General features: G+C 37.9%; 1 protein-coding gene across 2 annotated transcripts in view; it reads left to right on the forward strand.

Annotated features, from left to right (window-relative positions):
• Nucleotides 1-5,697: 5,697 nt before the first annotated feature.
• aspg (asparaginase homolog (S. cerevisiae)) overlaps nt 5,698-18,941 on the forward strand; it is a 32,767-nt gene continuing 19,523 nt past the window's right edge. Inside the window, exons 1-6 of one of the 2 annotated variants that reach the window (XM_066694168.1) lie at nt 5,698-5,786; nt 6,231-6,516; nt 11,927-12,053; nt 13,144-13,179; nt 18,015-18,126; nt 18,572-18,697. In XM_066694168.1, the coding sequence (XP_066550265.1) occupies nt 5,739-5,786; nt 6,231-6,516; nt 11,927-12,053; nt 13,144-13,179; nt 18,015-18,126; nt 18,572-18,697 (735 nt within the window). In that variant the 5' untranslated portion in view covers nt 5,698-5,738. The remainder of the gene's footprint in view (nt 5,787-6,230; nt 6,517-11,926; nt 12,054-13,143; nt 13,180-18,014; nt 18,127-18,571; nt 18,698-18,941) is intronic. The other variant, XM_066694169.1, reaches the window with a different exon arrangement.

The raw sequence follows: 18,941 nt of genomic DNA on the forward strand, positions 1-18,941 counted from the left end.
CTTTAGGGCAGCAGTATAAATCTATATAAAAATCTATATAAAATGTCAGATTACCCGTTACCAGCCTGAAGACGTAATTAAAAGAAAAAGTTTGAATATTAGTGGGGAATGTTCATATTTTATTTAGGATTATATTAACTATGCTAAGTCTTATCTGAAAGAAGCTATGTCTTTCCATTGTTTCCTTGTCTCTTGTAGTTGCTCATTTTAAATTTGCTTTGTTGCTTTAAAGTAATACCATTAATTTTGCAGATATGAATATTTCAAAAGAAATAAGCAGTATTGATAAAGGGTATATCTGATAGATATATACTACTGCACTTACTTCTTTTTAGAAACTTACAATCCCATCCTAAATAAAGTGCTCTGCCTGTCTGCGATTACACATCTCTGAAGTTTTATCATCAGCATTGTGGTTATCAAGCAGTATTCAAGTAGAAATGTGCTTAGCTCTGATCCACGTGAAATACATTACATTGTGTGTTACATTTGTTTATTAGTAGATACCCAGGGTGTAATTAAATATTTTTTACAGCATAACTATAGTAAAACAACCAGCATGTGGTCTGTATTAAGATATTACATCAATTCGATTTACACTATGATTGAGTGCTGAATAAATTTGCCACTTTTTTGCAGTTCAAAAGCTTTCAGATTGCTCTGGCTATGAGCAGCATATAGATACAAGCCAGGATTCCTTTTACTCAAGAGAAGTGTCCGAGATCTTTCAATGACACTCAGGCGAAATCTAGTTGACCAATCACTATCTAAGAAATTCAGGGCAAGTCCAATCAGGGAGTGGCCACTCCTTGCCCCTCTTAGATATTGTGCAATAGTGCAATATTGTATCTACCCTTGGGATGACTGGTGTGCTGATATGTATTAGAAGTAATAGATATGCTTTAGTTGTGTGCTATGGGTGATTTACTGAGAGAGGATGCCAGTGGCCAATAATATCTAATTAAACCATGAACACATCAAAATTCCAAGCTAGGCCAGGGCTCACTTGTAAAAGATATATAAATCTCAATGTGATTTCTCTGGTTAAATAAAGGATAAAACGTAATATTAAAAAATGTTTAAAATACAGGATTTAACTTTGTTATGTTGCAATACACATCCTCAGTAAACTCCAATCATTTGGAAGCCTGTCATACATCTTGGACCTTAAGTTTAATATTTTGTTGTACTCTAGTGTTGTATAACATTGTACTCTTCCAAACGCGCCCTCCCAGCCCTCCGTGTGCTGTCCCAAAGACGTCCTCATACGAATTCAGCACATTTTCAGACTCAAGCTCTGTGTCACACTCACTCTCTCTGCCCTTCTCTTCTCTGCCCTGCAGAGACAGACTAGGGGAGGAAAGGAGTCGGGGCCCAGTGTGGTGCAGTGTGTATCAGCCACTGCTGAATAAGAGAGCTGAGGATCTGCAGGGGAAAGTGCCCCATGCCATCATTGCCATGAGCTCCTTCCTGTCGCTTATTAACCCCACAGTCAGACAGGGGCACGTTTTGTGAGGGAAACAGTTGTAGCAGGTGTGACTGGCAATCTACGCCCCGGAGTGTTAATTACACCAACTCAGGGCTCAATAAAAGCTATGTGCTTTAGTTGTGTCAGACAAGCTCTTTGTTGGTGTTGGTGTTGGTGTTGGTTTAGCCAAGACTGGAGGTGCGATTTCTTCCCCCCCACCCAGGGTTATTGCAACTACTTCCTGGAACTGGTCAGCTAATTTCTTTTTGCTCCCTTCCTGGTGGGAGGTTAGCCTGGTGTAATATTTTAACCAGTGTTTGTTTTGTTAGGTTTATTATTACTGAGCAGGACAGATGTGGAATGTGGTTTTGTTACAGTGACGTCGGCCTGAAGGTAACGTTTGGTGTTTATATTGGTTTGTTATTGTTGAGTAGAAATGGCTGATACTAATTTTCTTTTAGGACATTTTTAGGTTTTTAGTGTCAACCACCGTTTCTTTTATGTTTTCGTTCATGTTATTGCTTTGGTATTGTGAAAGTTTTAATTTAAAGGTCACTTTTTCCCCTTGGTGGAGTACTACTGTTATATAGCTGTATTAGAACTTGTCATTCTGAAGGATCTGAGTTTATGGTAATAACAGTAGCAAGTGGCGACAATAGTGGCTTGGGGAAACAGTGTCCTTTTCTTCCTTTTATTTATTTTATTTTGCTTCGTGTGCAGTATTTTTTAGTGTTATGCGCCACTTAAAGTAATATTTCTGCTGTTTCACTTGACCCCGGGTGGTCTGTTGCATGAACTCTTGCTCCCAGGATCATTTTAGTGTGTGGTTTGATTCTACTATATGAGCACCATAATATTATTTTGATAATTTATGTTTGTTTTATTACACTGATTGTTGTTTTCACTGATGTTGTGTGGCTTTGTTTAAATTATTTATTTTCTTGGTTTAAGATCCCTGGGCGCTAATGCTGCTATCAGCATTTGTCTTTGTCTTGTATTATTGTTTGTGTGTGCTTTGTTGTTTTGTAGAAGCTATCATCCTTCTCCCTAGTTGACGTGAGCAGTACTACTATTGCTTGGCTATTATAATTGGGGGGTTTGTTTTTAATTTGTATTTATTGTGTTAATATAAATGTGTAATGTAATTCTAATTGTTTGGAGTCAAATTATTTAAGAAAGTTTACAAATGAGAGGAGGCCATTCGACCCATCGTGCTTGTTTGGTGTCCATTAGTATCTAAGTGATCCAAGGATCCTATCCAGTTTATTTTTAAATGTTCCCAAATTTTCAGCTTCAGCCACATCGTTGGGGAGTTTGTTCCAGATTGTGACGACTCTCTGTGTGAAGACGTGTCTCCTGTTTTCCATCTTCCAATTTCCATTTGTGTCCCCGGGTGGGTGTGTCCCTGCTGATCTGGAAAAGCTCTTCTGGTTTGATGTGGTCGATGCCTTTCATGATTTTGAAGACTTGAATCAAGTCCCCACGTAGTCTCCTGTCCCATGGTGAAAAGTTTCAGTTCCCTCAGTCTGTCCCTTCAGACCAGTGATATCTGTCTTGAAGTGTGGAGCCCAGAACTGTCCACAGTATCCAGATGAGCTCTAACTAGTGCATTGTACAGTCTGAACATTACTGCCCTTGTTCTCAATTCTACACTTTTGACAATATACCCTAACATTCTGTTTGCCTTTTTTATTGCTTCCCCACATTGTTTGGATGGAGAAATTGAGGAGTCCACGTAGACTCCCAGGTCTTTCTCATGTGTTACTTCATCTAGTTCTATTCCTCCCATTATAGTAATTGTAATAATGATATTGTAATTATAGTGGATATTTTTCTTACCTGCATGTAATACCTTGGATTTGTCCACATTGAATTTCATCTGCCAGGTGTCAGCCCAAAACTGAATATTATCTAAGTCCCTTTGAATAACCTGTGCTGTTGAGATTGTATCTGCTGAGCCACCTATTTTAGTATCATCTGCACATTTGACAAGTTTGCTAACTATCCCAGAGTCCAGATTATTAATATAGATTAGAAAAAGCAAAGGCCCTAGTACTGATCGCTGTGGAACTCCACTAAAAACCTCACTCCAGTTAGAAGCAACTCCTCTAATCGACACCCTCTGTTTCCTATACATCAACCAGTTCATAATCCATCTAATTACATTGCCCTGAATGCCTACAGCTTCCAAATTGAGGATCAGTCTTTGGTGTGGAACCTTATCAAGAGATATTTTCTATCTAATCATTTTTTAGAATTAAGTAAATGTTTTGTTGGCACATCTCCTGTTCTACGTGTCATTTGGAATGGTTTAGTTAGCAGCCTATAAATGATTTCCCTAATTTCTTTAAGTACTGTTGGATTTCCTTGTATTGTGGCTCCTCTTGCCCCTGGTTAATGGAAGAGGTGGCGTAGTCACATATTAAAGTTGTAAATTGATGTGTATTTACCAGATACAAATAAAATAAAAGATACAGCATCAGCAGGGCATAGTGTATGCTGATCATAGCTTCCATTTTACTATACTCTATAGCATATATACTCAACATACGGTTTCCAACATTTACCATCTGATCACATACATCAATAGAAAAGAAACTAAACACCCAATGGCAGACTGCATTTTACTAATGCATCTTTTAAAATAAAATGTTTAATTTAATCCCTTCATACACTACACCAATAAAATCAACTTGCCCTTGCCACACAGTGGTATCACTGTTTTTTATATTGCCTCACCTGAGAGCTGTAAGGAGTGTTTTTAAAGGTCTTAAACTGGTTTTCAATTATTCTGTTTTTATATATGGTGTTCAGGTTGGGAAGGAGCTGTATGGGAGGCTAATTTCACCCTCGGGCTAAAATGGCCAATTACAAGACCAGAAAACTGAACACCAATGTGGAAAATAGATGAAGCACCTTGCACCCCCAGGGAGGGAGAGCTCCTATTCAATTTGAGATGATTTTCTAAGTTATTTGTTCTGTCTGGTGTTTATAGCAGTTTGTTTTTGCATATGATCTTTTTTTTTCATGTTTTCTTTCGTTTTTTGTTTCAATAAAGTGTTTTGTGAAACTGTCTCTCTTCTTATGAATTACATAAGCCTTACCAGCTGATGTTTTTCAGTAAAAGTGCAGCTCAGCACTGTTACATAAGTGAGGTTAATCAACATCCATCTGTACTATTTTGAACTGTAGTCTATATGATCTCTCATTATGTGGCGGAACAGAGGCCTTCTGTGAGCATTTGCATAAAATGCTATTTGATTAAATTAAAGAGGGGGGGACATTCATCGATTTCTGTTACACCGAGAGACATTTTGGATTTACTATTTAAATATGATGTCTCCCAAAGCACTTCATGAAGAATTTGATTTAAAATATTTTTTGTGATGGAAAATATATTTGTAAACTTTTTATTAGGAATTTGATTAATCTTTAAAAATACAAGAAAACAACCCTTGCTGATGTTTAACAGGTTTTTGTTTGATATGAAATTGCATGTATCTTATGTGTATTTATTCATGTGTGATTTCTTGTGCCATTACTTTATTTAAACCTGTGTCTAACGACTAAAATAGGTTGGTCAATCAGACATTGAAACACTTGCAACAAAATATGACTGAACTTTTCGTATAAGATGGATGACAACTGTGACAGATTTGTAAATTCAATCAACTTTTCACCTTGTCCTTCAACGCATTAGGACACCATTCTGGCACTGGTATCAACTCCATTTGCCCATATTTTCATTTTCTGTGTTATGTCCTCTGTTAAAAATAAAAAGGTTTATGAAGCAAACAAATGGAATGAAAAATAATTGTTGGATATTAGACAAAACCCATATTGCTACAGTCCTTGTACATGCAACATAATTACATAACTAATTAAAACATAATAATAATAATAATAATAATAATAATAATAATAATAATAATAATAATAAAGCATTTTGATCAACTATTGATCCTTTTTTTTATCTCAGGTATTTGTGCATTTTCTGTTATCTAAAATTATTTGGCTGCCCAGAACCAGGTGTCAGGAGAAATCCTAAAAAACTGAATTGTAGGAAGATGTCCTACATTTACATCAAATTTTAACCAATTGGTCACACAAAATGAAAGGTTACTACTTTCACCTTTCAAGCTCTCTCCGATTGGCTGCTGTTGCCACTCCTCAGTACTAACTCCAATTACAAAAACTTACTACGCAGTGCAGAAATGAAAACACAGGGTTATTTGCAACGAGCTGAAACATAGCAGGGCACTAACTGGGGATGGTTAGTGTGCAGCTCCAGCACTCACATTGCTCCTCCTGTGTTGAAGTGGGTACCAGTGTATTGTATTGTTTTGGGTGATGTTTTATAATGCAATCATGTATTTTAAATGCAAGCTCTTAATATGATTTTTAAATTATAGGACATACTATTTCAAAGGAATACTGGACAATACTTGTATTATATCATATATAATAATTGTCTCAATGTGTCTGTGCTTATTATTGCTCAGCAGGTGAATTAGTTGTATGTTACATGTAGATGGATAGAGGGAAAGAGAGATTGTTTAGAAAGATGGTGCAATACAGGAAAGTGTGCTCTGTCACTTTAAAAATAACTGGGGCTTCCAGTATACGCAGATGTCCGCAGTGCTGCGCGCATCTGCACGACTCCACCGATCCCATTGGTGCGGCGGCGCAGATCCGCGCAGGACTGCGGACAACTGCGCTACGCGAACGCAGCCGACCTTTTTGTGTTGCATGTCCTCTGTAGATCATGGCGGATGAACCGCATTTGAGTGAGGGCTCATCTCCCGCTGAAGAGGTCTCCTCTCTCGGGAAGGCTCTGTCACACACCAGCCTGGACCGGCTGGAGTCGGACGCCTCTCAGCCTAGAGGGGTGCCGTACCGGAATGGTGTGGCGCAGTCTAGCCGGAGGAGGAGGCTCTCCAGCGGCCTGAGCTTCGACTCCGAGGAGGGACAGCTGAGCCCTTATTCTCAAATGCGAGTGCTGGTTATCAACACAGGAGGGACTATCGGTATGATGTACCATAATAACGGTAAGAGCCGACAACTTCCGTATGTACCACTAGCACGCCGAGCACTACAACGTTTACACCCGCTTCAATGCTATAAAGCATCGCCATACAATGCAACAGCTCTCAGTTGCAGTAGATTGACATGATGCATCCATAGAAGTTGCAGTGCTCGACATCAATAATGCATGACTGTTATTATTGCTGTGAGCTACCAGCTTTGTAAGGTGATTATCAAACCTGGCAAGTTCATTCAAATTGTATTTTTATTTGTATTAATAATAATAATAATAATAATAATAATAATAATAATAATATCTTCACTCTTGTTCGTTTCTTGCCTATATCTTTCCCAAAAGCATACTTTTTCAGTTACAGTTATTTAATTTGGATGGTTTTAATTTAGGTTTTTAAAAAGCGGGATCAAAACTTTGCTGTTGATGAGATTCAGCTCTGGGACACTGATCTGGCTACTGTACTGTCTGCTGTAGCATGGTGCTCCACAGATATAAGATATCATTTCAAAAGTGTGTCCAAGTCACGAAAAGATAAGGTTTGAGAAACTGTCATCCACGTTTGGTTTGTACTTCCTTAGTTGACTTACATAACAGACCCCTAACCACACACACAATCATTGCAAAAGTCAAAAGGAGTTTAATAGGGGTGAGATGATACACTAAAACCATGATACAATATGCATCATGATAGATACCAAGATACGATATCGATACTAATGAAAAACTCTACAGACTTAAAAATGTGTTAAAATGTACACCACTTTGAATATAAATTGAAAGCTGCATGTAAACTACTGATTATGATTTATTTCTTGGCAGATGCTTTAATCCAGGGCGATTTACATTTTACAAAAGCATTACATAATTTCAGTCATACAATTGAATACATTTATTTTAAGCATTAATACAATGTACAATTATGAATTACAAAAGTGCAAGAGTACAGCTTATATCAAATTCAAAGCATACTTCCCAGTTCAAAGAGGTATCAAGAGCAGATATGATGCAGTGAAGTCTTAGGTAACATAAACCTTTAACATTTTCTCATTCCTTCGTTATCTTTAGAGTATCTGCAAATGTAAAAACCTTCGGTCTGACAGTTGAAGGAAGTGGTGTTCCCAAAACGAGACCATGCCTACCCATGGAACTCAGCTTCCTTAACTGTAAGAATTCTCAAAACAGTTCATGAGTTTCAACTTGAATTAATTTTAATGTCGCTAGTAATGACTTAAGGGTTCTTTATATGGGGGGAGATCACTGTCCAAAAGATTACGCTAATATTCGTAAAAATATTTTTTATTTGCAAATAGTACAAATCGCATATTTGTGAGTTACCACTCGTATATTTGTGAGTTGGATAGAGCCTTAAAGGGGAACTCCACTGAAAGTAAAAGTAGAAACATATTCTGTGGAGTGAGCTTTTCATGTCCTGCTCATTCTGTGTACCAGAAATCAGAGATTGAGAAATTGGCCGTTCTCCAAACAGGAATCCCTGTGTGTGCACTGTTGGCACTCCGCTGTAGCCTACATGGCAGTCCATGCAATAAAATATTCACATAAAATAATAGCGTCAGTTCTGGGTGTTGAAATAAACTTGTTGACTACAAAGTGATGGTTCTTGATTCAATGGGACCATCGAATGTGCATAAAATGTTAGTTTTCTGATTTCCTCCATTGACTTACAGCAAAGCAGCTCCAGATTTAGCACCCCCATGACATAATGGCATATTTCTCGATCTCTGATTTCTGGTACATAGAATGAGCTGGGCATGGGACAATCCCAGATTTTAATGAAACGTCCCAGTGTCCCGACAGTTCTCTCTAAATCGTTTACGTGTACTAGTTGTTAGCTTTCCCTTGTTAAGCCTCACTTCAAACTCTGAAAACCTTTAAAATAGATAAGGTATATTTTATGTAATCGATCACATGAAGAAGTGAACATTTTAATAATGTTGGTAAACCCTCATTACTGGTAACTATATGTAATACAGTAATGCTACTGTAGACAGTGTGCATGTGTCAGAGTTGTGTGCCCAGCCCAGAGATGTGTAACTGCCTGTGAAACCAACACGAATTTGACAAATGACAGGCAGATGTTTGTTAGATTTACCCTGCAAGAATAACTCACTACCTTGAAATATTTGTGTTAATACAGCTACTACCTGATCCACCACAAGTCAGGACATTTCTTTTTTTTATAAAGGAATTCCATACAAAATAATTGCCGCACACAGTGTGATTAATTTGTTTAGCAGACACTTATTGTAATTGATTAAGCTTATGTGGAGGTTATCTGGGGGAAATGCTGACACTGAACTTGTGAAAAACAGTTTGAGTAAGTTATGGATCCCAGAGTGTTGTTGGTGTATTCATAATTCTGTAAATAATGTTTTAACTGCCATTAAGAACAAGTTTTGCCACATTAGTTACAACCAGTTGGCAAAATAGCCTATAGGTTGTGATATATTTCATATTTCAACAAACATGGCTACACTGGACAGATTTAAGCAACACAAATGAACACTTTTAATTACAGAACTGTGAGTTTAATTATCCCGCTGATAAATAATAATGGAAAATATGTGGGATACTTATTGTCAATGTAATCAGGATCATGTGGGAGAAGTCATACACATTTGTTATTTTTGTAAACACGCTGCTCAAAAAAGAAAGGTGACTAGATGTAACGGCATCAGATATCTGGAAATTTTGTAGACACTTGTGATCTCCCTCCATACTTTACTGATTATGTATAATTATTTGTGACAAAAATCTTACAGATCATTATTGTTTCTTAAAACACATTGCTTCGAATAGCTCATACTCTCTTAGAACTTTTGCTGACTAATAAAACTTTTTGCTGACATGTATCTGAATGCTGCAGTACTGCATGAATAATTTCATAGAAATTGTCATCTCTTGTTTTTCAGCAATTTGTAATTATTAGTTTTAGTTTTTACATAATAATAAATAATAATTGTGGAAGTTTAATTGCATAAATGAGAAGGAACTTCAGCTACAATGGAGCCAGTATGTTAAATAAGCAGAATTCACGAATGCTTACGTGTAACAATTTCCATTCATGTAGCAAAGGAGGAACTTCAAAACATCTGCAAATGTTTTGCCACATGATCGGCTCATTTTCCATCCAAATTCCAACTCACCCTCTCATTTTCCATAGTAGGCTAACGTGTATAAAATAGACTGAGCTGAGGAGAAGGCAAATTGGCTTACATGTTTTAAGATTTAGCATTCTGGGAAAAGGATTCCACAGACTTCAATGGTGTTACCTTCGAAGAGGGTCTTATTTTTTAAAATGACAGATGTTCCAATGGTCATTTCTATCTGTATTCAGGTCTCACCCTGACCCGTCTGTTGGGCTGATAAGCGGTCATTGTGCTGTTTGATTAGACTCCCCGCTGGCAGCTCAGCCGGGGTGTATTCTCTATTCTGATTAAGCATCACTATGGCCATTAACAGCCAAGCCAGTGGGGGCCAGGGTGGAGACTACACAAGTTCAGCAAGTTAATGGTGGGGGTCACATTTTAAGTAGTAACTTTTTGTAGGTTAAAATGAACAATTGCAGGTAATTGATGTTAAAACAAAGCTGTTGCATTATGTTCACACAAGTATTTAAGCCAATAAACTTCTATATATACACAGCAATAAAGAAACCTTTACGAACACTAACCGTTTGCGACAATTTGAGATTATATAGTGTGTGTTTAACTATAGCTGTTGAAACATTGATATTTGATTCATATCGAGGGCTTTCCAATATCTAATGTTTAGAGAAGAATGAGAATTTATTATAATTGATCTATTCTATTCTAGTATAATAAATTCTACTTTACTGCAGCAAGTGGTCCTTCCTCGTCTAGTTCAAATACACTTGAGAAACACAGACAGGCTTTAACATGGCTCTGCATGTCTGTGCCCACTGTAACTGCCGTGACCTGAACCAGTCTGCCTGCCTTTCAGCTGCTGGTCCCTGTGCGTAGGCACTGGAGCTCAGCCCAGCCCTTAGTGTGCTGCCGTCCTGATATTACTCTGGGGTGTGTGTTAAATTGCTAATACAGTAGATCACTCACTTTGACTACAGGAAAATGCAAGGCAAATCTAAAGCCAACAACAATATCTCTGGATCGTCCTTATAATGTATGTGCATACACAAGAAGAAAACACTGAATTGCGCGTCAGTTGCATGTGGGGCGCTGGAGAAACGGGTAGACCCTTTGAATGGTCTGATCAGACTCGACTCATAGTCCAATTGGGAGTTGACGAACACTTGTTACTTTTGATGAAGTGTGAGAGTCTGAAGCAGTAGATCATACACTTAAACACTAATGTCTTGCAAATTGGGTTGGGATAGAATGTGTTGATTGTCCACAGGGATTACTTTTTATTCATTTATTCAGCAATAATGCAGTACAGCTTGTGGTATAGACTAGTGTAACATCCAAGTCTTATCATTCCAATATCATTTATAAAATGTAGATTGTCCTTAAGTGTATTTGTTCCTCAAATAGTAAAAAAGAGAGAACATTTCTGTATGCATGTGTCAGTATTTATATTCTGACTTTGAGGGAATTCATCACAAGCCAATAAATGGTGCAGTGAAATACTAATAATGAAATGGAGTTTAAAAGAACATAAGACAGTTTACAATTGAGAGGAGGCCATTCACCCCATCATGCTCATTTGGTGTCCATTAATAACATCGTGATCCAAGGATCATGTCCAGTCTATTTTTGAATTTCCTCAAAGGTTAGCTGAATTACTGCTCAGCTAACCTTTGGTGGATGAAGACTCATCCAGTTGCTTCAGATTTGTTTTCCAAAGTTGAACACTGCCTTTCCTGAAGCTGTATATGGGAGGCTCCAAATTTAGGCGTGGGGAAATTATGGTCCATGCTATCAACACTCTCATGTTTCATATTGCCTAACAGTTGTCTCCTATTATCGGTTCCAGTAGACTGTATAGTCTCTTCACTTTCATTTTGTATTTACATTTTTTGGAAGAAACATCAGACTGATTTTACTCCAGTTTTGGTAATAGTGACGAGGAAAGCGAAAAGGAAAGTGCATTCAACAGAAGAAAAGGTTTCCTGCAATTTTCTGTAATTTAACTTTATTTTCCACTAGGGGGAGGTAGAACCTACACAATGACAAGCAGAGCCTCTGCTGTAGTTAAAGGGCTTGAGATTAGAAGGGATCTAAACCTCTTCATATGCAGGAGACATTGTTCACTAAAAACCACATGGGTGCTATAGCTAGGAGAGTGCATTTGGATTCAGTTACTTTTTACGTGTGTGTCTTGTTTGCGTTTCATTGTGACTTTCAAAGAAAAACAACAACAAATATGAAAACTGCACCAAGTGAATTAACCGTTTCTTCCTCTGTGTCCCCTCTCTGCAGTGCTGTGCCCTGAACCGAATACCTTTGTGAAGGCTCTTCGCAAGCTCCCCATCCTGCACGATGAGCAGTATGCCCAGCAGTCTGGTCTCTATGACTATTATAGTCCAGAGAGCACTTTAGTCCTGCCGTAAGTAAAAGCACGCTAAACCCTTTGAGCTGGATTATCAGTCAGTACTTCCCTAGGTCTGAAACATGTAATCCTTCTGGTTTGTAGGCCTGGACGGTACCCACACAGGACACTGCACAAGTTGCTTTCCCTTCACATTCATTATTGAGCATCTGAGGAAATAAAAAATAAAACATATATGGTTACGTAACTTCCAGTCAGAGCAGTCTTCTCCTCAAGCAAACTCTATGGGATTCGCAAAAGGGCCAAAATGTAGCCTTCTAGTATCTCTCTGAGAAGTTTAGATCATGTCTGAAGCTCAGAGATGTACAAGGATTGACAGTGCATCTATGTATTTAAAACCTGGCTGGAAAATGTCCTCTCCACAGATAAGGAAATATGTAAAACATTTCACAGCTGTAATTTTCATTCAGTCATGCACCAGTGCAGTCATCAGCTCTGTAATCAATATCCGTCTGCCTTCCTAAAAAGTAGTAAGCTACACGTTACTGTATGTAAAGGTAGTAAACCAGAGAAGCTCCCACTATAATTTTTCTGTGAATTTCTATATGCTCTCCTCTACATCTTATGTTCTGTTTTCTTTAATTACCTTGATTTAGAATTTGACAGATTTGTTTCCTTTAAAGCACCAAAAATGGTCAATAATGGCTCTTGATACACTTACAGCTGAAGTAGACGTATTCACGCATTTATTTTGGATTCTTCGTATTTCCGTAATGTGTAATTGCTTTGGCCGATCCAGATTGGGCTTTTAATTAAGAAATTGTATATTGATTTAAACTGCTCTGGCTTCTTTGTCAATGTATTCAGAAGCACATACATTAAACATTGATCATTCTGTTTGAACTTCCCGTTTGCCACCAATGGGGATATTCTCTAGATTATAGTAGCTTTGTGTTCAAATTACTCCTGTGTTGGGATGAATGAGCTATTATGTATGTATGTATTTATCATTGATATTCCTAAAATCCTTATCATATCAACTATATGGAAACTAACTTTCTTCCTTCCTCAGGTCCAGGTGATGAATGCCTTTAATCTTCTTATTGTATTATAGGACATAAATACATGTCTTTATTAATTTTGACAGGATGCCGACACACCAGGATGTCCAGCTCATGACAGGGTGCTGTAGTACTGGTAGTTGATTTTGTGTGTGCTTTGGTATAGATGTGGTGTGTTTAATAGTGCTCTATTTGTTAGGTCTGCCTGCTTAAAGAGAAGTGTTATGGAGCAACATTTCTACATTGCCTTTTTGATTTCCTGTCCAGTTTTGGGCTAGACCACAGAAAACATTCACCCTCCTATGAAACATAACTTTACTATCTTGTACCCTAGTGCGTATTGATTTGTAAATGGTAGGGAGTGGCTTCTGACATAAAATGTAAACGCGATAGCCTTTGTCTGAATTTAAAATTGCTGTTCCCTAACAAGAACATCACAAAGTGTTGCATTTCCATAACCATGTACCTAAAAACTTAGTCAAATATGTCTCTTATCAAAACAAACTTTTTAGCTGAAAGCTTTCAGACCTTCAGTCTACACCCTTTTTTTAAGCTTCTTCTTTAAATATGTGCACTCTTCTGATCTCGAGTAACAATTATATTTATATAATTCAGATATTTGTTTAGTTTTCTTAATAGAAAAAAGCAAAGAAAACAATATGTACAAGACATACTTGCTTTGTTAATGATTTACAAAGCATGAGAAAGCCCCAAAACCTCAGGTTACAGACTGAATCTTGCCAGACCCTCTACTTGCCTCGTCCTCTGTGGCAGTCTTTGGCAACTGTCCAATCTTAAAAGACAAAACAAAGGGTTCAGTACTTTTCCTGCAATTTGGAAAGGAAGTGTTACAAAACCAAACTTATAAAGCACTCGCGTATTTCCGAGGCATATGGAAGTGAAGCAACGATGACAGCTTCTTAAGTGTCATTCACGGATACAACAGATCCCATGCTGTCTGCAGCCGTGTGGGGGTGCATTGTGCACCTGCACAAGCTAATCTGAGCAGATAGAGTGGAGGCCTAGAGCTCAGTCTGCTGCTTCAGGCTGCAGTAGACAGGCCAGAGGGCGCCAAAACCAAAAATAGAAGAGCATGGGGGGGGGGTTGTAGAGATAAGGAGGCACAGAGCTGCTCCCTAATTAAAAGGGGGCAATCCTATGGGAGTGAATATGTTTGGCATCATGTTCTTACAAGTACATTTCACCTCCTTCTCTTTCCACTGCGCCCGCTTTGCTAATGGCTGGGCCCCCTCGAGGTTAGCCATATGTCACCTTGTTTGAAGAGGTCCGCTGTCAATTAAAAGGAAATATGCAAGCCTTCTTTGACAGGTACAGCCCTGTAAGACTGCAGGGATTTAGGTACCTAAACATGTGCCAAATTTAATTTCCACCATTTTTTATTTGTGACAGGAACTGTGTGAATATATATTAAAATATTTACCAGTTGAAGTATGTTAACCCAAATCATTGCCATTATGCTCAGACGTCTTCATATAGAGGGTATATTTTGGTTCTATAAAAGACACAGGCCTACAGGGTGGAAAACAGCCCTAAAACATATCAAATATGCTGCCATGTCTCCCAGTGAATGTGACGTTCATCTCCACATCAGCTGCACGTCCAAGTTTATAACAGCTGTATTTTTGATCGGCCATCCCAATCGCAGTCTGACCTCAATCCAAGTGAAAAAGCAGTGCAAGCGACACAACCCACAGGGGCCGGAGAGATTCTGCATGCAGAAGTGGTCAAATTGTGAGGCTACTATATTTCTCTGTATAATTACAAATAATTCTAAGTCCAAATAGATTTTCCATTACTTCACAGTATATTTAATAAAAGAAAATACAACTTATTGGTGTTTTTGTGTATTTATATTTCACAATATACCAAATATGTTTCATATATATTATGCAATGTATGCAGTTAATTTCAGATGTACATCATCTTCGTTAAGGGAACCTCATTAATCACTGTGGTCCATAATATACAGCTGCTACCCTCCACAGTAGCACACAGCAGTGACTTTTTTAATATGCTTCAGAAAGCTGTTAATATCATTGCATTGGCTCACCGTGTGAACACTGACCAGTACAGGTTTTATTTCCCCCTTTCCATGTATGTTGCTCTGTTCGAAACTTGTCCGAATATTACAGCATCCAGAGCTTTAAATCACGAGTCCCAATAGATTAAAACACAAATAACCTGCTGATTGTGTTTTTTTTTTTTAAACATGGACAGATATTTAAATTTTGCATGCACTTTGAAGTGGGGCTTCATACAAAGGCCTTGTAACTCGTGTGAATGTTTTACTAAAAAGATAGTGTTTCATGACTGCTATAACACCATTAATTAACCATTGTGTTATGTACTAGTTGTGCCTGTTTGTGTTTAATATAACCACTTACTGGATAACCCAGTGGCAGTCAAGCTTAAAGCAGTGTATAAAGTGACTGACCTTATGCAGTTTGAGGGGTCCTGGTTTGTGTTCTTTTTGTTTAGGCACTAAATATTTTGGTGATACAATAACCTTCTACTCTGCTGACTTGCCCTTGAATTGAATTTAAATACTGGTTGCCTTTTTTTACGTTTCAAGGAAAATAGATGAGCAGTTACCACTTACTTACAATTACACGTTAATGGATCCTATAGAAGTACTCTGTGTAAATGTCTTTGAAATTGGTTACTGTAAAAGCAGTGTTTTCTGCAATGAAAGTCTCAGAATTGCATCTTTAGGGAAAAGTAAGAATGGTTTTACAGATTAAAAAACAACAACAATGAATCCCATTTAAAGCACTCCTGAGAACATTGAAAGGCTGTCGTTTACCATTAGTGGATAAAGACTGTTACAAACTGAAACTTTTATCCTTAACTATGTAGTGCTTAAAAGTGTGCGAGAGAATGTAAAGGAAAAGCAGAACATTCTTGTTTTATGTACTAATTTAAATCAAATGCCACTATGTACACTAGCAGCAGTAAGTATCAATATACAGATTTATTGACCCAGGGTTTCAGTACCAACACTAGCAGTCAATACCACCTTAGACTCCCCACTCTGTTCCAACAACACCCCAGCCTAAGTATGCAAATATCCTGATTTCTTCGCTTTTGCTCGAGCACTCACGGCAGTACTGGAAGGTAAATAAATAATTGGTGATTTGAATACCATTTGCACCACCACCCCTGCCCTGAGATTATCAACAACATATGCTGGAGGGTTGTCTCGCAAGCCGCGGCTAATTAACAGCGTGTCGGCAGTCTGCGCTCGCTGCGTTTGTGCTGGGGTAGAGGGGGAGAATGGGATTGGGCCTGGTTGGGGGGTTGTGCCCCCCGCTGCTCCATTGAAACCCTAAAAGATGGGTTGTCTGTTTTCCTTGTTTGTATGCTGTAGTATGCTAATTTGAAAGCCCCCCACTTTTTCTTTTCTTTTTCTTAAAGCGAGATTAAAAAAAAAAAATCTACTCACAGCTGCTTAGCCGTGTGCACCATGATTAACCCAGTGCACGGAGAGCACAGAACAGCAAATTTAACACCACTTAGAGAAGCCATGAATATGCATAGGAGGCTCAGAAGCTGAGGTGAGCAAGCGATTCGATTTGGACACCGGATCTCATTAAACCCAACAATCCCCAGCCCCCGCCCGCTCCCCAGCAGAGAGAGAATCTGCTGGCACTTCAGTTACTGCTTCTTCACACACAAGCACCGAATGGGGACTAATCCCTGAGCACCTAAATAATGTTTCGGTCCTCCCCCTCGCAAAAACTGGCTCACACCCCACTGTTCAAACCAAAAGCCCACTGAATCGACTTGGTCTCGGAGATTTTCATTTCAGATTGTTGCCGCGTTCATTTTCTAGAACATTGTCCAAACCTTGACATGTCTTAAACAAAGATAAAACAAATTGAACCAAGTGCAAGAATTTCAACAAGATTTAATGTAGTGACTCAGCATTAATTGTTTATTTCTAAGGGGAAGTACAATGTGTTTGCCAGTGTATTTTAGCTTTAGTGTATGCTATGATTGCAGAAAAGTTATATATATATATATATATATATATATATATATATATATAAAACACAACATTGACAGGAAATGGGAGACAAATTGGAGATTATTATTATTATTATTTCTTTCTTAGCAGACGCCCTTGTCCAGGGTGACTTACAAAATATAAGAGCAATACAAAGTGCAAAAAGACTTAATGTTGGCAAAGGAATTTGGTTCAGTTTGGCCATTAGAAGGCAGTGTTACGCTAATAATGTGAGTATGGCGTTGCATTGTAGAAATTGCTGCAACCCATTCAGTTTTGTAATTGTAATCCAATTTTTAGGATGTCATGAATGAGTTGAAATGAATAATTTGGTTTTGTCAAGAGTGAATTGAATGAATTAAAAGTTCAGGCTACAGTTCAGACCGCAAACAAAGTCTTTGCTCTTGTATAGCATACTGCTGTGTGTCTTGCTCACGTGTTGACAAAAGAAAAAGCTACACAGCCTGTTCGAGGTTACTGACTTGTCACTGTGAAGTGAACATGGAGTGTGTATACTAACCACAACATTGTTTTTCCATTGTTACACAGAAAAAGAAAGGTGCATTGTACGACCTTAATGTATTTAATTAGAGAAAATCAGATGAGGTGGATGAAGTAAATTAACTGAATGAAAAATACTTAGTACATGATATGTGTGTATTGTGCTGCAAAGAAGAAATGATTTATTTACCCCAAGGTTAAACATTTTGTTCCGGCACAACATACATACGTATGTGGTGACTACAGTTTAAAAAGACGTGGGCAACATAAAATTATAAAGAAATATATATTTATTTCTTTAAGTTCTGTGGTTGATGTTGCTTTTTAAATCGAAAACTCTGCGAAACACAAGTGAACACTGCTGAATAAATTGTAGTTTTAATGATAGAATTTGAAAGAATATTTATTTTGGTTTCTTACCTTCTGCAGGCTTTCAAAGCAGAACAAGAGAATTGTTTACACTGTACTGGAGTATTGTCCATTACTGGATTCCTGTAATATGACTACTGACGATTGGGCAAAGATTGCAACAGATATCCAGGTAACAAGGGAACTAAATTGTCCTTATTCATAAGTCTTTTTTCTGATTTAGCAGTAGGTCACTTACTTATGTAGAAGTACACTTAAAAATACATATTCTAATACACTAACTTCTCTCTTCACAATTGCGCCTACAACGTGAAGATGTCAGCAAAGCTTCTTTGAGGCACATGGCTGTTTTTTGTAATTCATCCTTTTCAATTTTTGCCACTAGGTGTCAGGGTACCTTTGTTCAATGCAAAGTACAAATCTGCACAGCTATGAAAGACTGCATTTTTTTGTATTTAAGGAGCACAAATGTTACATTTTATCAACAATCAGCAAATAGAATAAGTGCATTTTGAGGAATTTGATGTCTTTGGGGATATTTATGCATTTTATTAAGACCACTTTCCATTTGAGGTGAAGTTCTTTAACATCACATCTCTCTCCCTCTCCTCCTTCAGAAACATTACGAACACTATGTTGGCTTTGTGGTTCTGCATGGGACAGATACAATGGCATACACTGCATCCGCACTGTCTTTTATGTGTGAAAACTTGGGAAAACCTGTAATTCTCACTGGGTCTCAGGTAAGAAAGACAATCACTTGTTGAAGTACGAGATACTGGATTCTATGTCATTAACATGAATGCGTGTAGTATTCTGTTACTAAGTTATGCTGGCAAAGCACAGAACCCTGTGTCTGTAAAGTGGAAGAAGGCTCATGACTGAAATCTGGTGTTATCTGCAGTTCACAGTCATACACTGCACTGCTTAGTGTGGAGATGTGTTTATGATTAAACTCCAGTGTACGTCCATTGTGTGCTCCTGCAG

This window comes from Amia ocellicauda, chromosome 21 (genome assembly GCF_036373705.1).
Source record: "Amia ocellicauda isolate fAmiCal2 chromosome 21, fAmiCal2.hap1, whole genome shotgun sequence".
Taxonomy (NCBI): domain Eukaryota; kingdom Metazoa; phylum Chordata; class Actinopteri; order Amiiformes; family Amiidae; genus Amia; species Amia ocellicauda.